Source organism: Heloderma suspectum, chromosome 5 (genome assembly GCF_057233095.1).
Source record: "Heloderma suspectum isolate Gila_16-S chromosome 5, 16-S_ref, whole genome shotgun sequence".
In the NCBI taxonomy this organism is placed as follows: Eukaryota; Metazoa; Chordata; class Lepidosauria; order Squamata; family Helodermatidae; genus Heloderma; species Heloderma suspectum.
The window spans coordinates 207,453,603-207,480,425 of NC_139462.1; the positions used below are offsets into that span (position 1 = coordinate 207,453,603).

The window sequence follows — 26,823 nt, forward strand, 5'->3', positions numbered from 1 at the left end:
AAGAAGCAATAATATTGAATTCTAATTGTACTGTTTATTTAGTATAGTTATTTTCATAGTTTTTACATAGCATAGTTATTTTCATATTGTTTTGTTATGAATTGCTCTGAAATTATTTTGTAGATGTTACGCGAAAGCAGCTAGCTGAACAAAGAAGACGTCTGGCCTCAGATCTAGAGGCAACTGTGCATGATCTACAAAAAATACAGCATCGTGCTCCAGAAATACCTGTAACTGTAACACTCAGTGGTAAGTAGAGAATAAGTGGCTATGTGTTTTAAAGAATATCTAATGTGATATTCAAAGCTGGTTCCAGAGAGAAGATAGACCAGCTGGAGGAAACAGGATGGGGATTCCTCTGTGGATGGTATGACTGCCTTCCTGGGATTTTAAAGATCTACTCAGCCCAGACATTGACCCCCACCCCCTGATCAAGAAGTTTGAATTCGAAGCCAGCTCCAGAGAACCTGGTAGGAACAGGTTGAGGGTTAAATCTATCTGAGCCCCCCCCCCCCCGCCTTCTGTGTCATCTTTCTTTGAATTGTATTTATATTGTCAGCACCTTTAATTTAATTATATCTTGTCTTGGGAATCTGATTATCAGGGCTGTGCCATTGGCAGCAGTCTGGGGTGAGCCAGGAGCTGTGGGATAAAGCTAGTAGTCAGAACTGGAGCATAAGTCAGAACCAAAGGAGAAACTAGGAGAAGCAAGAGAGATGTCAGGACCAAAGAACAACTCAGGACAAAAGGACAAACCAGGAAGTAGAACTGAAGAACAAACCAGAACTCAGGACTGAAGAACAACCAAGGAAACAAAAACACATCAAAGCTCAGAAATACCTTGCTGCTCAAGCAAAGCTTAACTGGAATAGGGAGCTATCTTTTACCACTTCCTGTTCAGGAAGATCCAGTGGCCATCCTGGGTGGGCAAAGTCAGTCCAGGGTCTGAGGATATATCATTGGGAAGCTTGCACCTGCAGTTCGCCACACGGGGAAGCTCACAACGGATTCCAGCAGCTTCTGACAGCAACAGGGTTGAAATGTGGGCTAAATAGATAAAATATTGCATTACTGTTGCAGTCTCAACTATGGCCCGGTTCACGAGATCACCGCAGCTTATCATGGCTGATTTAAGCCACGGTGGGTTATGGTGTGTGCTAGTGGCCATTGTGGATATTCATTCCCTGGCAGGGGGTTGCCATGGTTTGCCCTGTTGTTCGAACCCAGGCAGCATAGCTTGTTGGAGGAGGAAATAACCCTCCGATAACCATACAACAGGCCAAGGGTTATTGGAGAGCTGTTTCCCCCTCCAGCAAGCCATGCTGCCTGGGTTTGGATGGCATGACAAGCTACAACCAGGGCTTGAATAGGCAACTTGGCACCCATGGTCACCTTGGCTCATTGTGACTTAAATAAACCGTAGTGAGTTGCAGTGATCATGCAAACCAGGTTTATAACTATAATCACTGGAGCGATCTGAGGGAAAGGAGGATTTTAAGTGCTGCTAGCCACTTTGGGCAGGCTTCAAAGTGGGATAAAATACCACAAATGAATGAATGACTGAATCATTGTCAGATAATTCAACTGAAATGCTAACTTTTCCTCCAGTCACTAGAAGCAGAATTCTTACAAAAAAAGATCCTTGTATTGGCCCTCCAGAACTGATGATCCTTTCAAGAGGATTTATGTAAAGCTACTACTTTTCTGTCTTGGGAGACTGAGCTTTGCTGAATCAAAACCTTCATTGAGAAGTTTCAGAAAGGACCTTGGGCCTTGCCTAGCATTTCTCTTGTGTTCCTATGGCAGGGTTGGTGTCAGGTTTAAGGGGCCCTTGGGCAAGCTGCCAGTTGCCCAGCACCTCCCTGGAAGTTAAGATAGCAATGGCTTCTGGAGTCGCTTTGCTCACCAGTTCTCTGGTGAGTGCTGGGCTGAACATTATTGCCAGTCTCTGCTAGTCTTGCCTGCATCCTGTCCACCCTCACTCCACCCCACCCCTGCCACCCATAAATGTTCTAGGAGAATCTCAGGAATGGGTGGCATTGCACTCACTAGAGAAGTGTGGAGTGAAGCAGCTGCAGCAGTCAACACCATCTGTATTACCTCAGAATCCCTCAAGTAAGTTGGACTACTGCAACCTTCCCCAGCCTAGTGCGATCAGATGTTTTGGACTGATTAGTCCCAGCCGGCTTGGCCAGTGGTTAGGAATGCTGGAAGCTGTAGTCCAAAATATCTGGAGGGACCCAGACTGGAGAAGTCTGCATTATTGCAATGCACTCTACATGGGACTACCTCTGAAGAGTCTTTGGAAACTTCAGTTGGTCCAGAATATGGCTGCAAGGATAATGGGTGCTTGCAACAGGTATACTGGTTACCAGTCAGTTTTCAGACACAATTCAAAGTGTTGGCAATTATCCAACACTTTAGATATCCTAGACCCTAAATGGCTTGGGTCTAGGATATCTAAAGAACTGTTTCTTCCTATACCATCTTGCCCATTGCCTAAGATCTGACAAAGAACCCTTTGCACCTATGGTGGAAGCATGACTGGCTGTGACAGGTGATAAAGCCTTCTCAGTGGCCACACCCAAGCTGTGGAACAGCTGGCCCCACCTTCCAAAGGCTCATAAAGACTTTTGCCCTGCTAGGCAGAAAATGTTCTTGTCTGATTTCTTAAAAAAAAAATCTGTTCTACCAGCCTCTGTTGTATTTATTTTTATATTTTTGTTTTGGGATGATAATGTGATTTTAGTTTATGTTTAAACCATCTTGTATGCATTAGAAGGGTGGAGTAGAATCCTTATATAAATCTGTAAAAAAGATGGTGACTGCTATAGCTGCTTTGCTTGGTGGTTCTGTGGTGAGTACGAAGCCCCAAAATCTAATTTTTAGTTTTTTAAAAAGGGATTATGGCATCAATCCTGGTGGGCTTGCTTAGCTCATGGATCCTGGCATTTGCTGGCACCAGGTCTGTCCTAGAGAGGCCATCATTGCAGACTTCTGCCCGTAATCATCACCATGGAACTCTGTGATATTGCCAGAGACTACGTCCCTTGTGAAGTTACTTTGCTACATTCCCAGAAGGATTTAATTTGGCTTGTTTACCCTGTTTTAAGATCTGCATTGAAAGATGAAGAAATTGTCATTTTAAAGAAAAAACTTATTTTTGAACAAATGTCATAATCTTTTGTGATTTTGTGAGCAATGTGGCCATTTTGACACTATTATTGAAGAGATGATTATAAAACATTTAATTTTGCAGAAAGGGAATTATATGAACTATCTGAGAAGAAGCACATGTTACTGGAAAATTTGGCATCCAATCGGAAAGAGCTACAGGAAGCTCAGGCTCTTGCAGCTGCCCAACCAGGCAGTGTCAGTGGTATGTATGCTATGATGTTTCATGTTATCAACCACAGTCTTAAACATATATACTTTGTCTTAAATGTTCCTATGTTTAATTGAGTTTCTGGTCAGCACCAAGCAGCTTTTTTATACCTGACGAGATTATTTCTCCAAGTCTAATATGCCTCACCATGTCAATAAGAGCCAATGTTTATTTTTGTAAACTGATCTTCTCCAGAGCTCCATGGAGGGCATTCCTTCACTTTGGGATGGCACCTACCTCTGGACCATGTAGGCAGAGTCGATTTGTCACTTCTTCAGGGGGAGGAGCTACCCCGCCCTCCCAGACCAGCTCTGTCTAGTGAGCCATGTCGTCGAGTCAAGCTGGTGCTCTTAACAGCCCAGCTTTTCATTGTCTTTAGGCCTAGTTTTTCCTTTACTTTCGCTTTGGATTTTATTCCTTGGGCAGCTAGTTGTTCCTCCCCACCTCTCCAAGCAGGGATCCAGCTTCACATAACTTCCTCAAGGGTGGACTCACAAGTAGCTGGCTTCCATTCAGCTTGGAAGCTAGCTGCCAGAGCACATGCTTGCACTGCTGCCCTGCTGCTTTTCCTAGGCCCTTTTCACTGCAGCTTTGGAACAAGCAACAGCTGTGGCGGCCAGGTGGATGGCCGATCATGCTCCGCTCCGCTCCTCTCCCTTCCCTCTCTATAGGGTAGGCAGAGAACGTTGAGCCCTGATTGCTCTGCTGGCCCCCTCTACCATGGCAGAAAGAACCACTGCTCCTGGATCGGACTCAGAAACCTCAGTTGGAGGCCAAGCAGGCAGAGACTGCCCTGACAATCGGGGTGTGAGTTTGGTGCCCAGAGGGGAAAAGCACGCTCCTCGGCAAGAGGACTCAGAGGTCAGTGTTGCAGGCCCAGCCCCAATGCCAGACCTTGCAGGGGAAGGGGCCATGGCTCAGTTTGCAGCCTGGGTTTAGAACCTTGTTTCCCTGCAGGTTTCAAAGGCCCTACCAGCCAGCGGGAGGGATACTTTCAGGGAGGGATCATAGAATCATAGAATAGTAGGGTTGGAAGGGGCCTACAAGGCCATCGAGTCCAACCCCCTGCTCAATGCAGGAATCCAAGTCAGAGCATCCCTGACAAATGGCTGTCCAGCCTCGTTTTGAAGGCCTCCAGTGTGGGAGAGCCCACCATCTCCCCAGGTAATTGGTTCCATTGTCGAATTGCTCTTACAGTCAGGAGGTTTTTCCTGATGTTCAGCCGGAATCTGGCTTCCTGTAACTTGAGCCCATTATTCCGTGTCCTGCACTCTGGGATGATCAAGAAGAGATCCTGGCCTTCTTCTCTGTGACAACCTTTCAAGTACTTGAAGAGTGCTATCATGTCTCCCCTCAGTCTTCTCTTCTCAAGGCTAAACAAGCCCAGTTCTTTCAGTCTGTCTTCATAGGACTTTGTTTCCAGTCCCCTGATCATCTTTGTTGCCCTCTCTGAACCCTCTCCAGTTTGTCTGCATCCTTCTTAAAGTGTGGTGCCCAGAACCGGACACAGTAGTCCAGATGAGGCCTAACCAGTGCTGAGTAGAGGGGAACTAGTGCTTCCTGAGATTTGGAAGCTATGCTTCTATGAATGCGGCCCAAAAGAGCATTGGCCTTTTTTGCAGCCACATCACATTGTTGGCTCATATTCAGCTTGTGATCGACAACAATTCCAAGATCCTTCTCGCTTGTAGTGTGGTTGAGCCACGTATCCCCCATCTTGTAACTGTGCATTTGGTTTCTTTTTCCTAGGTGCAGAACTTGGCATTTATCCCTAGTAAATTTCATTCCATTGTTTTCTGCCCAGAGCTCCAGTCTGTCCAGATCACTTTGAATTCTGTTTCTGTCTTCCACAGTATTAGCTGTCCCGCCCAATTATGTGTCATCTGCAAATTTGATCAGCATTCCCTGCACCTCCTCCTCCAAGTCATTAATAAAAATGTTGAAGAGCACTGGGCCCAGCACTGAGCGCTGTGGTACCCCACTCGTTACTTCTCCCCAGTTTGAGAAGGTCCCATTGATAAGCACTCTTTGAGTCCGATTCTGTAGCCAACTGTGGATCCACCGGATCGTTGTTTCATCTAGCCCACTTTGAGCTAGTTTGCTCATCAGGATATCATGGGGCACTTTGTCGAAAGCTTTGCTGAAGTCGAGGTATATGATGTCTACAGCATTCCCACAGTCTACAAGGGAGGTGACTTGATCAAAAAATGAGATCAGATTTGTCTGGCAGGACTTGTTTTTGACAAATCCATGTTGGCTTCAAGTAATCACTGCATTGTTGTCAAGGTGCTTCCAGATGGATTCCTTTATCATCTGCTCCAGAATTTTCCCAGGGATTGATGTCAGACTGACTGGTCTGTAGTTCCCAGGTTCCTCCTTTTTACCCTTTTTGAAGATAGGGACAATGTTAGCCCTCCTCCAGTCATCTGGCACTTCCCCCGTCCTCCATGATTTCTCAAAGAGAATAGACAGCGGTTCTGAGAGTTCTTCTGCCAGTTCCTTTATGACTCTAGGATGCAGTTCATCTGGCCCTGGAGATTTGAACTCATTCAAAGTAATGAGGTGTTCCTTGACCATATGCCTATCGATCTCAAGCTGCAATCCTGCCCCTTCAGCCTGTACTTCGCCTTTTCCAGGGGGGTCATAGACCCTCTTTTGGGAGAAGACTGAGCCGAAGTAGGAATTGAGCACCTCTGCCTTTTCTTTGTCATCTGTTATCGTTTTGCCATCCTTATTTAATAGCTGAACCACCATTTCTTTCCTCTGCCTTTTACTATGCACGTAGCTGAAGAAAGCCTTTTTGTTGTTTTTAGCATCCCTTGCTAACCTCAGCTCATTCTCAGCTTTAGCCTTCCTGACGCCATCCCTGCAATTCTGTGCTATCTGCCTGTACTCTTCCTTTGTTACTTGGCCATCTTTCCACTTCCTATATGTGTCCTTTTTTGTTTTTAGGTCATCCCTAAGCTTTTTGTGAAGTCACATTGGCTTCTTCTGTTGTCTTCCACCTTTTCTTCTTGTTGGAATTGTTTGTGATTGTGCCTTGAGAATTTCCTTTTTTAAAAGCTCCCACCCATCTTGGACTCCTTTTCTCGTTATCTTTCTTGGCTTCTCTTTCTCCCCATAAAAAGAAGGGAAAGAAGAAGAAGCACCATAGATCTAGGCAGAGGTCTTCCCACAGCCACAAATGCAACCTCAGATCCTCCTCTCCCTCCCCCTCTATATCCCATGAGGGCTCCCCTTTGGCATCCATCTCAAGGGGTTCAGCTAGCCCTACCCCCTCCTCCTGCTCTGTCAACAAGGCAAGGAAGAGAAATAGGTCTGAGAAGTCAACAAGCTCACTTAAGGGGTCAGGGAGGAAAAGCAGTAATAAAAGGTTTAAACTTTCTTCTGTTGGGGATGAGTCTGACTCAGAAAACAGTGGCAAAGATGAAGGGCAGCTCTCTGAGGAGGAGCTTGAGCCTTCCAATTCAAAGAGCAGACTCTGTAATCCAGAACTGTTCCCAGCAGTACTGATCAAGGCCTCTAGGAGACTCCAGCTTTCTGGGGACACCGCTGTGTCATCTGAAACCACAGGCACCACAACGCAAAAAGGGGATAAGTTTGTCTTCCCTCAGGCCTCTACAAAGCCTATGACAGTCCCCTCACCCCATTCCTTCGAGGAGGCCTGGAAAGCAGAGTGGGCTAACCCCTCCAAACCCAACTCAGTCCATAAGCTTGCAAATAAACCCTACTCCGTTCTGAACAAAGCTGATTTGCTGAAGGTCCCTGTGGTAGATGCACCAGTTGCAGCACTCACTGCCTGTGCGGGCATTCGTGCTGATGGAAGGGGGAGATCTAAAGATCCATGTGATAAACTTGTGGAGGTAGCACTCCGCTGAGACTTCAAAGCCTCTGCTGCAGCCTTCAGGGCATCGGCTACCAATTCATTTTTCTCCAGAGCAGTTTAACTATAGGCAGAGGATATGCCAGGGGCAGAGTCCATGCCAAAACCCTTAAAGGACAGTCTCAAAATTGCATTTACAGCTGTTCTCCTTGCGGATTCAGCCTCAGACACTCTACAATTCAGTGCTAGAGCCATGGCATCCAATTCCCTGCCCAGAAGGAACATTTGGCTACGTCATTGGGATGCAGATCTTGGTTCACAATCCAGGCTTGTGAATTCTACCTCAGAACCCAAGGGGTATTGATCCACCCTTATCTGGATGACATCTCGATCTGGTCTCCTTTGAGAAACAAATGCCTGATGGACATACAGACTACAGTATCATGCCTGCATCAACACAGCTTTGTGGTCAATATGGAGAAAAGTCATCTGATTCCCACCCAGTGGCTGACTCATTTAGGGGTTCTGCTAAACACAAGGAAATTCAGGATGTTCTTACCAGAGGAAAGACTTGTCAAGATCCAGAATTGCTTGTCAGCCATGATGGCAGCAAAGTGGACAGACCTCATGGACTTAGCCAAGCTCCTGGGCCTGCTGGTGTCTTGTCAGGAACTGGTGTCCTGAGCAAGGTTACATACGTGGCCGCTTCAATACCACCTTTTCCCATTCCAGGACCAGATAGCACAGTAATCTCATATCTGGGTCCAGGTACCTTCACATCTGAAGTTAGATCTGAAGTGGTGGATGGAGCCACTAAGGTTAGACAAAGGTATCTCCCTGAAGGTTCTGGTTTGGAAAGTACTCATCACGGATGCCAGCCTATTTGGAGGGGGGCCTAAGCTGGGGAATGAAGTTACACAGGGGATCTGGTCCAACAAGGAGAAGCATCACAGTATCAATTGGCTGGAACTTTAGGCCATTTTCCTAGGACTTTTTGCATTCTGTTCATGTCTGTTGGACAGCCATGTCCTGGTCAGGACAGACAATACCATGGCAAAAGCCTATGTCAACAAACAGGAAGGGATTAAATCTTCATCGTTGAACAAGTTGGCCCAGAAGCTCCTAATGTGAACAAAGTTATCCCTCAAGTCCTTCTCAGTGGAATATCTAGCGGGAATGTCCAATCTTACAGCAGACAGGTTGAGTTGGAATCCAAATGGGCTCTAAACCCTCAAATCTTTCAGATCCTGACCAGAAGGCTCAGAAAACCATCAATGGATCTGTTCTTCTCAAGGTTCCCATGTCATGCAGCAGCAGGCACAGATGCTTTTGTGGAGCCATGGCCAGAAGGGCTACTGTACACCTGTCCTCCCAAGATGATACGCAAAATTCAAAGAACTTCAGTGGAAGTCATCTTGGTCCATATTGATCTAGGCGTCCATGGTTTCTGGAACTGATAAACATGTTGATTTGGGAACCGTGTTGAGTGCCTGTTCGAATCCTGCTTCTTCAAGGTCCTGTGCTGTACCCGCATCTGGACCTCTTCCGACTAACAGCCTGGAGGCAGAAAGGCAGTGGCTGTTGAACCTGGGGTATCAGGAGTCTGTTCTTAAGACCCTTCTGTCTTCCAGACAAAGTTCCATTAATAGGATCTATAGTATCACTTGGAAGGCTTTTTTGGTTTGGTGTCGGAAGAATGATAGGTCTCTGGCCCCTGGAGGCGTACAAGAGGTCTTGGGTTTTCTCCAGGCAGGGCTGGATAAGGGTCTAAGTATGAGTACAATTAAGAGGGAAGCAGCTGTGCTTAGCAGCATGCTGAGAGGCAAAAGGAGTCCTCCCATTTCATCTCACCCGCATTTCAAAAGGTTCTTAAAAGGACTTTTCTTAATCCCCCCAGTTGTACATTGCTTTCCTGCGTGGAACCTGAACTGGGTTCTTACAGCACTGATAGGTAGTCCATTCAAACCCATGGTCACGTGCTCTTTTAAGTTGCTCACTCTTAAAACAGTCTTTTTGGTGGCAATAACTTCAGCAAGGAGAGTTTCAGAGTTAGGAGCCATCTTGGCTGATCCACAATTGTGTATTTTTCATGATGATAAGGTGGTACTTCGTACCGAGCCTTCCTTCCTCCCTAAGGTTAACTCCGTTTTCCATAGATCCCAGGAAATTTATCTTCCATCATTCTGTCCTAAGCCAGTACCTCCGAAGAAACAGAGTTGGCATAAATTAGATGTGAGAAGGTCATTGAGGTTCTATTTAGATAGGACCAGTGCCCACAGCATTTCTGGCTCTTTGTTCGTTTCTGTTGACTCCCAAACATTGGGGGCTAAGGTGTCAAAGTCTTCAATTTCTAGATGGTTGAAAGAATGCATTGTGCTGGCCTATCAAACTTTAGGGAAGGACCCACCTGGGGGGATTACTGCTCATTCCCTGAGGGGGGCATCAGCTTCTGCCGCTTTAAGGGAGATTTTCCTATCCTAGACATGTAAGGCAGCTACATGGGTATCAGTTCATACTTTTGTTAAGCATTACAAAATTGACACTGCTTCTTCTGCAGATGCTGCTTTTGGGTACAACGTGTTGCAAAAAGTGCTGGCGCATTGAATGCTGGCTCCTTCCCCATCCTGTTGATGTACTGCTTTGTTACGTCCCAAAGTGAAGGAATGCACTCAGTGAAGCTCTGGAGAAGGGCATTCCTTTGCTTTGGAATGGCACCTTCCTCTGGATCATGTAGACAGAGTCCATTTGTCACGTCTTCAAGGGGAGGAGCCACCCTGCTCTCCCAAACCAGACTGGTAGAGCAGAGGAAAACCCCTCAAACCCACAACTAAAGGAAGAACAAGTAAACCTATGCCAGTGGCCATAAAAAAATATGAACATGATCAACTTGAAAACAAATTTAAAAAACCAGCCCATGAACAAACAATGGCAAACATTCCGGGCATCAATGGGAAACAACCCAGGAATCCCTGCCTACCTCCCCATATGTACAGCGGCGGTAGAAGCTGTAACCACCCCAAACTCTTCCTCCTTAACAAAATAATATGCTAGGCCCCTAGCAGGGTGGGCAGAATGCCCTCCATGGAGCTCTGAGAATAAAAATTCACGGTAAGAAAATTTGTTTTTTGTTTTATTTGTTTGCTTGCTTGTTTTAAAGAGCTACTGTATATCCAACTTTATCATTCTAAGGACACCAAAACAGCTGACAGTAATTAAAAACAGTTAAACAACCCATGAACTTTAAAAATAAAATAATCAAGCAGTGAACAGCAAACTTAGAAATATAAGCAGATAATAAAAACAACGAAAAAGCCAAGCCATAAAAGAATGAAACCAGAAGGCATATCAATAAAAGAGCTACAATGGAACTGCAGCATCAAGAAGACAAACAGAATGAGCAGTTTTAACTGACATCAAAGGCCTCTGTGAAAATTCAGGTTTTCATCAGGTCAGGTGTGGGCCTCCCATGTAGTGGTGCTAGCCCTTCCATTGGGCTGGCATCACTACTTGAAATACCTGCTTTACTACTTGAAAGACTTGCTCCTTATGGACAACCACTGCACTTCAGTTGATGGTGAACATGGAGCAGGACTTCAGATATTGAATAAGAAGGGAAAGGAAGGAACGTACAGCGAAGATATTACTTAATGTATCCAATCTGAAGCCATTTAGGGTTATAAAGGCAAGAACCAGCACCTTAAATTAAGCAGAATCAAATAGGCAATTAATGCAGAACAAAGGGCACTACAGTAATTTGCTCTGACTGATTAATACCAGACAATAGTATGGTAGTGGTATCATGCACCAGTTTCTAGACGCTCTTGAAGAGCACTCCACGCTCTTGAAGAGCAGCTCCACATTATAATAAGCCAGTCTGGAGATTACCAGAGCATAGAAGACTGTGGTAAGGTCTGATTTCTCCATGGAAGGCCCAGCTGGCACAGCAACTGAAGTTCAAAAAAGCTGCTCCTAGTCACTGCTAGCACCTGAACTTCCAAAAGCAGCACCAGATCAAAGAACACTTAGAAGCTGTGAACCTGCATCTTTAAGGGGAGTACAACCCCATCTTTCCCAAGATTATCCCACAACCAACAGTACTGCTGTCTTGTTTAAACTAAGTATAATAATTTCTAGCTCAAAAGAAAAGTTGAACCAGCCAAAAAGCCAGGCTCAGATACCACACCCCATGCAATATGGAGATAACAATAATGAACAATCTTATAGGGCTGTTGTATGGGTTACTGAGGGTGCTTCCAGATAGAGAGTGCTAGTGCTAACGATCTAAAAACATTGTGCGGATATGCCATCTTTTCTTCCTTAACGGATTTTTTCTGGTAAGAAAAAAGATGGAAAAAACACAGGACATCGTAATCCTAAAATTATGTGAGTGAGGCAGTTTGCACAATAAAAGCCTAATCTAGAAGCACCCCGAGATAATGTATGTGCAATGGCCTGAAATGCAATGAGCACTATATATATGCTAAGTCTAAATATTAAACTGTTCCATATTATATTATATATTAATTACACTATTGTATTTAGTATAGTTAATAAAAAAATATATTAATATTTGGTATGAACTGGCCTGAAATTACTTTGTAGACAATAAACTACAGGAACTAGCTGAGCAAAGAAAACGTTTGACTGAAGATCTAAAAACAACTGTACATGATATACAAGAAATACAACATCATGCTTCACAAAAAGCTCTAACTGGAAGACCCAGTAGTGAGTAGAGATTAAATAACCTTAACTTTTAAGAAAAGGGCTCCTAGTGTTGTAAGTCCAATTAATATTGTCATCACTGAGGCTATGGCTATCAAGCGAGAGGAGGTAGATGTAAGTCATCCTACCATTGTGTCTGGAAAGATCCAGACAGGCTGAAATTCCAATTCCAAAGCAGCATTTTGTATTATATTGTATTTGGCATTGTTATGCATTTCCCAGTTCCCTAAGTAGTGAGAAGTTCAGGAGGCAGTGCTACCTGGTTTTGGCTTCCTTTTGAAGGAGTGGCTATTGAAGGTTTGTGAAGTTTTTGTAATATTGCATTTATATACAAATATACAAGTACAGCATAAGTGGAGGCATAGCATTAACACTTCTAGCAAGTAGCAGGGGACCTGTTACTCTACACCTGCAGTGCTTCCAGATGGAGGGATCCTAGCAGTATCAAAGAAGAGATATTGATCCGGTTTGCATATAATGAGAAGCCACTGTGGTTGAATTTCCCCGTGGGGTTTCTCGTTGTAGTGGCGGCCGCCATTTTGAATATTCAAGCCGTGGTGGAGGCATGTCATAGCTTGCCATTACATGTGAACCTGGCAAGGTTTTCCCACTGGAGGAATCCTCCTCTGAGGAGGAGTTAGAACATCCAGAAACAGACAACACCAAGGAGCCACCCATGTCAGGAGATCTGGGCATGCCTGGGCCCTCAGGAGAGAGCGCCACTAGGGATGGCAGAGAATTCTAAAGAATCCAGCGCCCCTGGAGTCCATGGCGGAATGGACCACTCACTCACCTCTGAACATGAAGTTCGGGTCCGTGTCCGTCTGCTCACTCTGCTGCCATCCGCTTCTGGTCTGTGGATGCTAGGGATGTACCAAAGTCACTTACCTTTTCGATGGGCTGATTTGCGGGGGGGGGGGGGAGAGGTGCTCCGCACCTCCCCCTGAAATCCTAATCCGGCCAGCTCTTCTCCGTGGATATTCTGCAGAGCTGCCGGCTGGGGCCGCCCGCAGCCGGACATCTGGCCGCTAGGCAGTCTACAGGCAAAAAAACCCCAGCATATGCAAATGGCAGCGGCTACGGCGGCCGCCATTTGCGTTCCCTTTTTTCACTGTTTTAGCCTACGTAAATATTTACGCAAGCTATTACGGCGAAAAAACGGGGAATGCAAATAGCTTAGTGGGCACTGTTTGCGTTCCTTTTTTTTTTCCACCGTAATAGCTTACGTAAATATTTACGTAGGCTAAAAGAGCGAAAAAAAGGGCATGCAAATGGCGGCCGCCGTAGCCTCCGCCATTTGCATACGCTGTTTTTTTTTTTTTAGCTTGCTGTGATAGGCTACGTAAGTATTTACGTAGCCTATCACAGCAAAGGCAGCTACGGCAAAGGCGTGGTGGCTGCCATTTGCGTGGCTGCCTTTGCCGTGATAGGCTACGTAAATACTTACATAGCCTATCACGGCAGCCTGGCCGAACGCAAATGGCGGCCGCTATGGCGGCCGCCATTTGAGTCCGCAGCAGCTGGCCGAGAGACCAGCTGCTGCCGCTGGAGCCAGAGCCACTGCCGCCGCTGCTGCCTCCGGAATATCCACCCCAGGTAAGCTTCGTTCCGGGGGGGATTCCGCAGGGGGGCGGGGGTGGGAGGCCGTTCTGCCACAGGTTTCGGGGGGCTGAATGCCAGTGTGTTCGGCCTCACTGAAATCCGTGGCGGAATTCTCCGCCATCCCTAGTGGACGCAAATGTCGTCCGGCGTAGCGGGAGCCATTTGCGTCACTGCTTTTTGCCATGATAGGCTACGCAAATCTTTATGTACCCTATCGCGTGAAGGGACAGGGATGCAAACGGCATCCGCAGACTGGCAGCAGACGGAAGTCTGGCAGCGGACAGACCTAGATGGCGGCTCTGCAGACTCGGTGCGGAGTGGAGCTGGCTGGGGATGATTCCGGGGGGAGGAACAGATCACCTCCCCCCCCGTGGACCCCCCAGTGGACTCAGGTGAGTTGGGTTCATACACCCCTAATCACCACTAGTCTGTACCCACCGGAGGGGAGTTTTGCCTCTGAAGCAGAGGCTGGGGGACCATCTTGCTCCCAAGAGCGTTGTCAGCTCAAGAGGCAGCAGATAGGGCTCCTTTGAGAAGACGTTCTCCATTACAAAAGAGGACTTCTCAGGAAGAAAGGACTCCTTGGGAGCAAGGCCTTCCACCCCAGTAGGACTTTTGCCAGAGGGCTTATAAGGCACTGCATCTGAGCCCTGGGTGGGCTTAGGAAGGTCTGGCTATATATAGGGATGTACAAAAGTCACTTACCTTTCGTGGATTATGTTGATGGTGGGGGGGGAGGCGCTTCGTCCCTCCCCCCGGAATCCTGGACAGGGGGGAGGCACTTCGTTCCTTCCCCCCCGGAATCCTGGCCGACCGGCTGTGCTCCGCAGGGATTCTGTGGAGCCGCCGGCCAGCTCCACCAGCAGCCAGACATCCGGCCGCTGGCTAGCAGGGACGCAAATGGCGGCGGCTGTAGCCGCCGCCGTTTGCGTCCCTGCAGTCAGCCATGATAGGCTACGTAAATGTTTATGTAGCCTATCACAGCTGACTTAAAAAACACACAACGCGCGTACGCAAATGGCGGCGGCCACGGCCGCCTAGGGATGTACGAAAGTTCCGCCACGGATCTCGGGGAGGCCGAATGCCAGCGCATTCGGCCCACCGAAATCGGTGGCGGAACGGCCTGCCCCCCCGCCCCCCCCCCCGGGACGAGACTTACCTTGGGCAGATCTTACTGGCGGCGGCAGCTCCAGCAGCGGCTCCGGTGGCAGTTCAGCAGCGGCGGCTGTGGTGGCCAGTCTTCCGCCCGGCTGCCGCCGCTGCCATTTCCAGTTTAAAAAAAAAAAACACGTGATAGGCTACGTAGACGCTACGCTATTTGCGTTCCCCTTATTTTCGCCGTCTTAGTCTATGTAAATGTTTACGTAGACTAAGACGTGCCAAAATAAGGAACGCAAATGGCGGCGGCCATGGCCGCCGCCATTTCCATACGCGCGTTTTTTTTTTTTTTAAGTCAGACGTGATAGGCTACATAAACATTTATGTAGCCTATCACGACTGACTGCAGGGACGCAAACGGCGGCGGCTACAGGTGCCGCCATTTGCGTCCCTGCTAGCCAGCGGCCGGATGTCCGGCTGCTGGCGGAGCTGGCCGGCGGCTCCGCAGAATCGCTGTGGAACACAGCCAGCTGGCCAGGATTCTGGGGGGGGGGAGGAATGGAGCGCCTCCCCCCCGTCCAGGATTCCGGGGGGAGGGACGGAGCGCCTCCCCCCCCACCATCAGCATAATCCCCGAAAAGTAAGTGATTTTCGTACATCCCTACGGCCGCCGCCATTTGCGTACGTGCATTGCTGTTGTTGTTTTTTTTAAGTCAGCTGTGATAGGCTACGTAAACATTTACGTAGCCTATCATGGTTTGTTTGTTTTTTGAACCTAGCCATCACAGGCTACATAAACCTTTACGTAACCTATCAACGTCTTTTTTTTTTTTTTTAAACTGGAAATGGCGGCGGCGGCCGCTGCCGCCAGGAAGATCCGCCCCAGGTAAGTCTCGTCCCGGGGGGGGGGGCGGGGGAGTGGCAGACCATTCCGCCACCGATTTCGGGGGCCCGAATGCGCTGGCATTCGGCCTCCCTGAGATCCGTGGTGGAATTCTCTGACATCCCTAGCTATATAAACCTTCAGTTTTAGCCTAGCCAGTGCTGGAACAATGTCGTTCTTTCAGTTTCACTGCCTTGTACCTTGTTTTCCGGACCTTGCCTTGTGATTGAACCGCTGTGCTTCTGTCCCTTGGACTGCTGCTTGACTCTGCTTCTGGACTGTGTATTGTATCTGATTGCTTAACTGTGCTTTGATCTTTGCTTGTATCTTGACCACTCCTGCCTTAGCCTGATCCCATGCTGGACTGAAACCTTTGTGTTTGACTGTTTGCCAGTTTTATTACATTGCCTTTTGGATTGCCCCATAATTTGCTGTAATGCTGAGTCTGATTTAGCCATAGCGGGACACAAGGGTGGGCTGTTGGGGTAGTTGACAACCTTCCCCTTAACCCATGAGCTGTTTCAGGGTTGTGGGTGGTTGTAACCACTTCAACAACCCAGGTTTGTACATAATGACAACCTATGGTGCATCCCTATCACATGCAGTTTGGTGTCAATGATGATGCCAAAAGTTCTCTCTGTTCTGAGGGTGGTTTGGTGGTCTCAAGGAATCAAGGGAATAGGCAGGAAACTGCCATGGGCATACGCACTGGGATGGTGGGTGAAGATTCCTGCCAAAAAAAGATTCCTGCCAAAAACACTCCTTGACCCTGTTAATGTTTCTTTGTTACACTAGAAGGACTTCATTTAGGACTTCCATTCTTCTCTATCATGATAGATAAAGAGTTTGTCATTTCTGTGAAATAATCCATTTTAAAATCTGTCATCTTCTGCTCTTCCTCTTTTCAAACATTGGGTTATAAGGCAGCTTACAATTACATGTTAATGTGTAGTCTCCTCTGGCCCTTGGCAGGTAATGGGGGCGGGGCCGGGGGGGAGGCATGAAGTGTACTTGATGGGCTCAGGAGTCTGCCTGATGGTAAAGATGCCAATTCACAAAAGCAGCCTCCATTTATCTGCAGAAGATGGACTTAGATCGGCTGGCTTTGTTATGTGACTCTGCAAGCAATCAGGACACTTGAAACCATTTTTCAATAGATAATTTGAAAAAATATCTGTCTACAGAAAGAGAATTATATGAACTATATGAACTATCTGAGAAGAAACAAATGTTACTGGAAAGTTTGGAATCAAAGAAGAAGGAACTACAAGAGGCTGAAGCTCTCGCTGCTATCCAGCCAAGCAGTGTCAGTGGTATGAATACAGTGATTTTTCATGTTTCCAATAGGGGTGCACGAAAGCCACTTACCTGGTCTCGCAGCTTGCTTCGCGGGGGGGGGGGGAGGCTTCCCTCCTCGCCCGGCCGAAATTCAGGCCGGGGGGGAGGCTTCCCGCCTCGCCTGGCCGAAATTCAGGCCGGGGAGGAGGCGCCTCGCCTTGCCCGGCCGCGAAATAAAAAGTAAAAAAAAAAAAAGCCCCCATGATAGGCTACGGGACGATTAACGTAGCCTATCACGGCTAGATCTGCAAAGTCAGCCGTGATAGGCTACGTTAATTGTCACGTAGCCTATCATGGGTGACTTAAAAAAAAAAAAAAAGCGCGTACGCAAATGGCGGCCCCCATAGGGAGCCGCCATTCGCGTTCCTTATTTGGTCGCTGTAGTCTACGTAAATCTTTACGTAGACTACAGCGACCAAATAAGGAACGCGAATGGCGGCTCCCTATGGGGGCCGCCATTAGCCGCATGCGCTTTTTTTTTTTTTAAGTCACCCGTGATAGGCTACGTGACGATTTACGTAGCCTATCACGGCTGACTTTGCAAATCTAGCCGTGATAGGCTACGTTAATCGTCACGTAGCCTATCACGGGGGCGTTTTTTTGTGTTTTTTTACTTTTCTTGGAATGGTGGCGGTGGCAGCCGGTCAAAAGACCGGCTGCCGCCTCTGCCCCTGTCGAAGACCTGCTGAACCGCCGCTGGGACCCGCCGCCGGGAGGGACATTCGGGAAAGGTAAGTCCCATCCTGGGGGGGGTGCGGGGGGGTGCGGAGAATTTCTCCCCGAAACTACTTCGGGGGGCCGAACACGTTGGCACTCGGCCCCCCGAAGTTTCGGGGAGAAATTCTCCCCCATCCCTAGTTTCCAATTACAATGTTAAACATAAGGTCAGAATCCAACTAAAGACCTACTTAGAATAGACACATTGAAATGAATAGGACTTAAGCTAGTCATAACTAACTGAAGTCCCATTGATTTCAATGGGTCGACTCTAAGTTGGACTTTTGTTGGATTCTACCCGAAGTATCTAGAAGTAAAGTCTTTTATTTTTGTTGAGTATATGTCCATGGCCAAACAGGCTTTACACTGCTGTAGAAGATTGTTTCTGCATATTACTACTACTACTACTACTACTACTACTACTACTGTTTTTGTCATTTAATTCAATCTCTGTTCGTCCATCCGTTAGTACCATAGGTCCAAGACCTTGAAACCTAGACACCTTGCTTACTGAGGGGACCCAAGGTGTATGCATCTCGGCATTATTTTGTTTTTAAAACACATTGCTTAATTGTAATAAATTTCAATTAATTTTAATGTGTCCAATATCTGCATGTGTTGAAGGCTGGAGTATATCTTCAGCCACTAGGGAAAAACTTCTATGGCCAGCACATGGCTCTGTGGTTCATACAGTTTGAAGCCAGAGGAGATTAGTAGGCTGAGGGACAGGGTTATAGACCTGTCCCTTCCCCTCTGCTGTTGGGCACCCCCCCTCAGGTGAATAAGAGTGAACAAACCCCTTCCTTAGGGGGCTACAGGGGTGCACCTGGCTGGGACCATGCCTAGGAGCACCAGTGGGTGTGGCTTCACTCAGACAGGTTGGGCACAATATGTGTAGCTCTCTGTCAGCTGTGTAGGTTTGCTTGAATGCTTCACTGTATCAAATTAAGGGCTACTTAGTATGCTAACCTTTAACCTGGCATCCTCCAGATGTGTTGGACTACAACTGCCATTATGGGAGTTATAGCCCAACTCATCTGGAAGGTGCCAGGTTGGAAAAGGCTGTAGTAGGTCATGGGACAGGGTTATATGCCTGTTCCCTCTCTGCTGCCAGGGAATGGAGTGGGAAGACATCTTCCTCAGGGGGCAATTGGGGTGTACCATGGCAGAGGCCATGTGTAGGAGTGCCAACAGGCATGGGTTCACTCAGACAGCGTCATCATAATGTGTTTAACTCTGACAGCTGTGTAAGTTTTCTTGCAGCCTTTGCTGTATCAACGTAAGGGCTATTCCCACCTGTGCAAAGCCAGATCCATTCACTAGTTAATAGTAAGACATTCTTTGCCAATTGTTAAAATAAAATATGTAAGTTAGATACAATATAACTTTTCAAAACTGTCAGATATTCATAAATAATATAATCAGCAGCCAGATTCTGAAAAGTGCCAAGTGCAGGAAATAGGAGCCAAAACAACTGCCAGTATAAAAAGTTCTAGGTGCAGATGCATCAAAATAATCTTACTTAAGAATTGGAAAGGGGCCACCTACATCAAGTGAAGTTGCCTGTCTGCACATAACAACAACCTCAGGGTTGTTTTTTGTTTTGTTTTTTACAAACCCCTGGTTTGTCAAGAACAAGCAAGTGTGCTAGGCTTTACTCTGGGTTCCAGAATTAGCATTTAACCCTGGGTTCCAACTCTGGCTTGTCTCTCCCTCAACAAGCCAGAGTTCCTGGGTCTTATAAGTTTTCTAAACAGTCTCTGGGTTATTTAGGGTGCAATCCTATTGAGATAGATGGTCACCTCCGACTTCCTCTGAAGCCAGAAGTGACCACCTATCCAATGCAGGGCAGCTGAAGCACAGAGGAGAGGATTCCTTCTGTGCTCTAGCTACCCTGCAGTTTTCCTTAGACTCCTGATTTCGGCTGTCTAAGCACAGCTTCGGGGAGGGGACAGGAACAGGGTTGGAGACCACATAAGAAGCTGTCTAAAACAGCTTCCGTGATCTCCTCCCGGCCTCCAGGAACACCCCCTTTTTGCTCTGTCCATGCTCCATGTTATGAGCATGGACAGGCACTGAGGGGCAGCCACCATAGTTCTTTCCGTCCCAGCTACGAGGGGGAGGGGGCAGAGAGCATGGTTTCCTGGCTATGAGCTCATAGCGCTGTCTACAAGCTTGCAGCTGGGAAACTGAAAAATCCTGTCTCCCCCACACGCCATCTTAGGGGACACAGGATTGCTCTCTTAGCCGCTCCTGCTTGCACCTGCAGTGATTGGACTGTGTACACCAGCACTTTACAGTGTTGCCAGCAACCATGTTGCTCCATGCAAACTGGGCCAAGAAGTTTCCGAAGACAAACCTTAAAACACCCAGATCTCACATTCTCCCAGATGACACCTAGACCTTCTTACATTGGTCTAATAGGCTACATGATGTCAGAAGAGGCCTTTACTTGGTTTTTTCTTTTTTTTTTTACAATGTAATCGCTCAAAAGAAAAGTTTCATCACCATGGAAGCCACATTTTGCAAAACATATCTGGTCTTTTCAGGACAGGTTTTCTGTTTAGAAAGCATTTCTATGGCATTGGAATGCTACTGTCTAAAATGTGCTCCCACAGCTGCAGCTCCATATTCAGTGTGGGAAAACTACTGATCTACTTTACAGGACTACTGTATGGATTAGTAAAATGATATATATGAAGTGATTATCTACATGCTAAGCATTAATATAAAACAAGTCTAGATAATCCTGGGTTGGATCCTGATCTAGTCACCCTGAGAAATCAATGGCACTTAAGTTAGGCATGACTGTCTTAAATCCCATTAATTTCAATGGGTCTCTTCTATGTATGACTAAACCTGGATCTAACCTATTGTAAACTAATTGTATACTAAACTTTTTAATTTAGTATAGTTTTTTCAGCATATATTAATATTATCTCATGACTTGGCCTGAAATTGTGTTATAGCACATAAACTACAGGAGCTAGACAAGCAAAGAAGATGTTTGACTACAGAACTTGAGGCAACTGTACATGATATACAAGAAATACAACATCATGTTTCACAAAGAGCTCTGATTGGAAAACCCGGTGGTGAGTAGAAAATAAATAATATTTTAAATATTGATTCTTAAATATGCATAGTGTTTCAGTAGTTGTAAGCCTAATTACAGTGAATGAAGTATGTGGCCAACTAAACTTAAATCTGCAGTTCAGTACTTCTAAAACTTTATGAGAATTTGACTTTGTAAGTATAGCGGTTCAAAGAGAAAAACATTCCCTGAGTCCCACTGTATTGGATAATTTCCAGCTGTTCTCCAATATTCCATTCTTGGTCAAGGTGCTGGAGTGTGTGGTGGCTTTTCAGCTCCAGGGAATTCTGGATAAGATGGATTATTCTGATCCATTTCAGTCTGGCTTCAAGCCTGGTTATGGGACAGAGGCTGCTTTGGTTGGCTTGGTGGACAATCTGTGCCAGGAACCCGACATGGGGAGTGTGTCCTTGTTAGTTCTGCTGGACCTTTTGGCGGCTTTCACTACCATTGACCATAGATTCCTTCTGAGATGGGACTGGGAGACACTGATATACACTGGCGCTGGTCCTTCTTGGAGAGGTACTCTCTGAAGGTGGTGCTGGTAGATTCATGTTCAACGCCGGGACTGCTGGCCTGTGGTGTCCCTCAGGGTTCCTATCCCCAGTGCTATTAAACGTATATAAGAAATGGTTGGGAAGCATTGTCTGGAGTTTTGGTGTTCAGTGCCACCAGTATCCTGATGACCCCCAACTCTGTCTCTCCTTTCCATCTAATTCGAAGGAAGCTGTTTTAGTTCTAAATCTGTATATAATATCAGTAATGGACTGGATGAGGATGAAGAAATTGAAGTTTATCCAGACAAGACAGAGGTGATCCTGGTCAATCAAAAGGCAGATCAGGGAATAGGAATCTGTTCTGGATTGGGTTTCACTCCTCCTAAAGACTCAGGCTTGCAGTTTGGGTGTACTCTTGAACTCAGCCCTGAACCTGGATGCCCAGGTCTTGGTAGTGGCCAGAAGTACATTTGCACAGTTGAGGCTAGTGTGCCAAATGTGTCCATTCCTAGAGATGTCTTATCTGGCCATGGCCACATATTTATTTATTTATTAAATTTATTAATCGCCCATCTGACTGGTCATCCAGCCACTCTGCCTTAGATACATCCTGTTGTAACAACAGTAGGCTGTGGACTACTTAGGGATGTCAGAGAATTCCTCCACGGATCTCGGCCCCCGAAATCTTTGGCGGAACGGCCTGCCACCCCCCCGCCACCCCGCGAATCCCCCCCGGGACGAGACTTACCTGGGGTGGATGTTCCGGGCGGCAGCTCCGGCGGCAGCTGCAGCGGCTGGTCTTCCGACCGGCTGCTGCCGCCGCCATTTGCAGTCTTGTCATTTTTTTTTTTTTTTACAGAAACGTGATAGGCTACGTAAAGACTTACGTAGCCTATCACGGCTGGGTTAAAAAAAGAAAAAGCGTACGCAAATGGCGGCGGCTACGGCTGCCGCCATTTGTGTTCCTTATTTTTCGCCGTCTTAGTCTACATAAATATTTACGTAGACTGTTACGGCAAAAATAAAGGGGAACGCAAATAGCGTAGTGGGTGCTATTTGCGTCTCTTTTTGATTTGCGTCCCTGTTACGGCGAATCAAAAAGGGACACAAATAGCGCCCGCTACGCTATTTGCGTTCCCCTTTATTTTTGCCGTAATGGTCTACGTAAACATTTACGTAGACTAAGATGGCGAAAAATAAGGAACGCAAACTGCCGCGGCCGTAGCTGCCGCCCTTTTGCGTATGCGTTTTTTTTTTACCCAGAGCCCTCTGCGGCCGGAAATCCGGCTGCGGACAGCTCTGGCCTGGGCCTGGCCGGCTGCTCCGCGTAGCCGCTGTGGAGCACAGCCGGCCGTCAAGGATTCCGGGGGGGAGGAACGGATTGCCTCCCCCCCGTCAAGGATTCCGGGGGGAGGGACGGAATGCCTCCCCCCCCATGAACATAATCCGCGGAAAGGTAAGTGACTTTCGTACATCCCTAGGACTACTGTAATGTGCTCTATGAGGGGCTGCCGTTGAAAACTGTTCAGGAACTTCAGCTTCACTGGCTACCAGTCTTTTTCCAGGCAGAATTTAAAGTGCTGGTTATGACTTATAAAACTTGGGACCATGCTACATGAAACACCTCCTTCTCCCATACGAGCCTGCCTGGTTCTTAATATTTTCTGGAGAGGCCCTTCTTTCGAGACCACCACCTTCAGAGGCACTTTTGGTGGCGACCCGAGAGAGGGCCTTTTGGGAAGCTGCTCCCAGGCTGTGGAACTCCCTCCCAAAGGAGGCAAGATTTGCTCCTTCTCTCCTGACCTTCCACTGGCAGACAAATATCAATTTATTCAAGAAGGCCTTTGGCCTGTATGTCAGAGATTTCCATCACGGATCTCAGTGAGGCTGAATGCCAGTACATTCGGCCCCCCGAAATCCATGGTGGAACGAAACCCCTGTCCCCCCATGAAAGTCGCGCGATCGGAGCAGTTACCTGTTGCTGTCCGGGCTGACTTGCGAATGGCGGCCGCGCTGCGGCCGCCATTTGCTTCCTCATCATAGCTGCGATACGCTACGTACATAATTATGTGGCCTATCACGGCTAACGCAGGGACGCCATTTACGTCCCTGCAGAGGCCGTGATAGGCTACGTAAGTATTTACGTAGCCTATCATGGCAAGCTAAAAAAAAACAAACAGCGTACCCAAATGGCGGTGGCTACGGCGGCCGCCATTTGCGTTCCCTTTTTTTTTGCTGTTATAGCCTACGTAAATATTTACGTAAGCTATTACAGTGAAAAAAAGGGGAACGCAAGTAGCGTATTGGGCGCTATTTGCATTCCTTTTGTTTTCGCCATAATAGCTTACGTAAATATTTACGTAGACTAAGACGGCGAAAATAAGGGGAACGCAAATAGCATAGACGCTACGCTATTTGCGTTCCCCTTAATTTCGCCATAATAGCTTACGTAAATATTTACGTAGGCTAAAACAGCGAAAAAAAAGGGAACACAAATGGTGGCTGCCGTAGCTGCCACCATTTGCGTACGCTGTTGTTTTTTGTTTGCCTGCAGGCTGCCCAGTGGCCAGATGTCCGGCTGCGGGCGGCCCTGGCTGGCGGCTCTGCGGAATCTCCGCTGAGCAGAGCTGGCCAGGTTAGGATTTCGGGGGGAGGTGCAGAGCGTCTGCCCCCACCGCACATCACCCCGTCGAAAAGGTAAGTGACTTTCGTACATCCCTACGCTGCATGTGGGTCTTTTGGGTTGGGCGCTGTTTATTTATTTATTCTGTAATTGTTACGTTTTTATGTATTTTAGTGTTTTACTGTTTTAAAACAATCAGTTTTAATTGTGCCTGTACGCCACTTTGAGTGCCATTTTTTTGGTAGAAAAGTAGGGTGCAAATCAAATAAATATGGCGTGAAGGACATACTTTATCTGGCAATGTTTACTCCTCTTCTTAGCTCCAGAAGTAGAGTTTCTGTTAAAAAGAAAAGAAAAAGTGTTGCTGCTGTACTGGCCATACAGCACTCGTTATCAATATAAGAGAACTGACAAATAGCCTCTGAGCCCATTCCACCTCTGTGGGCATTCACTGTATCTCCCTAGGGAGGCTTGGCTCATACTTTAAAGACCTTTGAATCTAGATCATATCTGAAGGACCGCTTTCTCTTATATTGTTTGCTCATGTATGTGAACCATTTTACGGCATTATTCAACTGAAAAGATATTGCCAGAGAAGTAGGGATGTACGAAAGTTCCGCCACGGATCTCGGGGAGGCTGAATGCCAGCGCATTCGGCCCCCCGAAATCGGTGGCGGAACAGCCCGCCCCCCCCGCCCCCCCGGGACGGGACTTACCTTGGGCGGATCTTCCTGGCGGCGGCGGCTCCGGCGGTGGCTCTGGCGGCGGTGCAGCGGCGGCGGCTGCAGCGGCCGGTCTTCTGACCGGCTGCCGCCGCCGCCATTTCCTGTTTAAAAACCCAAAACAAAACAAAAAAACATGATAGGCTATGTAAAGATTTACGTAGTCTATCACGGCTAGATTTTAAAAAAACTGGCCATGGCCCCCGCCATTTGCGTACGTGCGTTTTTGTTTTTAAAAAAAAATCAGCCGTGATAGGCTATGTAAACATTTACGTAGCCTATCATGGCTGACTGCAGGGATGCAAACAGCAGCGGCTACAGGCGCCGTCATTTGCGTCCCTGCTAGCCAACAGCTGGATGTCTAGCAGCTGGCGGAGCCGGCTGGCAGCTCCGCAGAATCCCTGCGGAGCACAGCCGGCCAGCCAGGATTCCGGGGGGGAGGAACGGAGCGCCTCCCCCCCCGGCCAGGATTCCGGGGGGAGGGACGGAACGCCTCCCCCCCACCATCAACATAATCCGCGGACAGGTAAGTCACTTTCATACATCCCTACAGAGAAGATGGGTGCTCCCACCCTAGAACCCTTTAGCACAGCTGAGGCATTGCTTTTCCTCAATTTGGTTGAAATGGAATTAAAGCAGGAATTCTACACAACATTTATTATTACACTATATTGACCAGCAATTCCATTTCCCATAGCCCGGATCCTTCTATAATATCTACTTACATATACATTCCATTCTTCAAAGGTCTCTGGTGACCGTAGATAAAAATGTACAAGTGGGACTTGCAAGAAAATGGTATAGTGTGGAATGTTCCTGTTCGTTGTTCCAACCAGCCATGCTTTCTTTCAGGATACCATTCCATTCCTCTTCTTCCCCACCACCCTCCAGCTTTTCCATACCTCTCCCAACAGGCAGTAAGCATTCTGTGGCCACTGAGCATGCTTAATTCTCTCTGAGTTTCTTATGAAGGGGGGCGGGGGTGGGTAGGGATTTTTGCTTAAAATACTTTTTCAATTTTGTTCCCCAAGTTGATACTTTCTTATTTCTTATTAGTCCCATTTGGCTACATAGGTATCATAACTCTACCTATACTTGCTGTAGGTATATACAACAGACGTTGTATATATCATCTGTTCCCTCTTCCATCTGTACCCTCTTCTAGGATACTCTATTCTATTCCCCTTTGTTTTCTTTCCCTCAATAGTCAGTCAGCATTTTATTCCCACTGTCCATGCTCAGTCCTCATTGAGCAATATTTCTGGGTTTCCCCATAGGGTTTTTTTCTTTTTTTTCCTTTTCCTTTTCTACTTCTGCAAACCTTTGAGATCTCTCAGTCCTGCTGATAGCTTCTCTTACATGTGGATGATGCCATTTTGGTTACATAAGGATAGGCAGTCCGAGAACTGAGTTCTTATTAGTTCATATGATGATGATTACTTAACGGTCAATTTTATGGCTTCCTATTGATCCTGGCTGGAAAGTTAGTTAGTAATTTCCCTATAGATTGGACAGAGTCCTTATTTATTTCCTCTCATTGTTTCTTTTGTTTTTAAAAATAGCATTATATGCTATTTTTTTAAATCAATTTATACCCTGCCTTTACACCAAGAAAATGGCTCTCAAGGTGGCTAACAATCACACAAACACATTTTTTAAAAATAACATAATAAAAAAATAATTAAACAAATACATAAAAACACATATAGAAACACATAAAATTACAGAATAAAAATAGCACCCAGTGCTATAACACTGTTCAAGAAAAATAATACGAGGTAATCAGTAATAAAAGTCCAATGCATGGGGGAAAAGTGGCCTAGGGCAACTCACAGAGGCTATTCAAGGAAAATTACTCACAGTCAGTAGCCTCCCTGCTAGGGTCAATAGAAACCAGCTGAAAAGTAAAGATCTGTAAAGAAGAATATAAATGTTCAAGAGCCCAGAAAAGCCTTAATAGCATTTTGTCTGTCCACACTGGGCAGGCTGGACATGCAGGTATGTTTTATTGCAAAATAATTACCACAAATCAGGATGGGAAAAAACATGGGTGGAGGGATGCAGGAAATATTTAAAGTAAATTATCTGGAAACATTATAATTTGGATGTTCCATAAAAAGTCAGTAAACTAAGGACAGCAGTTCCAGAGAAAAGGAGTAGTGTGGAAAAACCGTCACATTTCTTTGTTACATTGCCAGAAGGTCTTCATTTAGCTCCCATTCTCTGTCATGATAGATGAAGAGTTTTTCATTTCTATATTTAATATCTTTCTTCTTTCTCCTCCTCTTCCTCTTCTGTAACCCTGAAGCCCCCTGT

General features: G+C 46.7%; 1 protein-coding gene across 1 annotated transcript in view; it reads left to right on the plus strand.

Moving 5' to 3' along the window:
• Positions 1 to 26,823, plus strand: part of CCDC7 (coiled-coil domain containing 7) — a 360,733-nt gene that overhangs the window by 232,293 nt on the left and 101,617 nt on the right. The window contains exons 43-47 of the mRNA XM_084859830.1: positions 124 to 249; positions 3,260 to 3,379; positions 11,811 to 11,936; positions 16,701 to 16,829; positions 20,541 to 20,666. Coding sequence (XP_084715956.1) covers positions 124 to 249; positions 3,260 to 3,379; positions 11,811 to 11,936; positions 16,701 to 16,829; positions 20,541 to 20,666 — 627 coding nt within the window. The remainder of the gene's footprint in view (positions 1 to 123; positions 250 to 3,259; positions 3,380 to 11,810; positions 11,937 to 16,700; positions 16,830 to 20,540; positions 20,667 to 26,823) is intronic.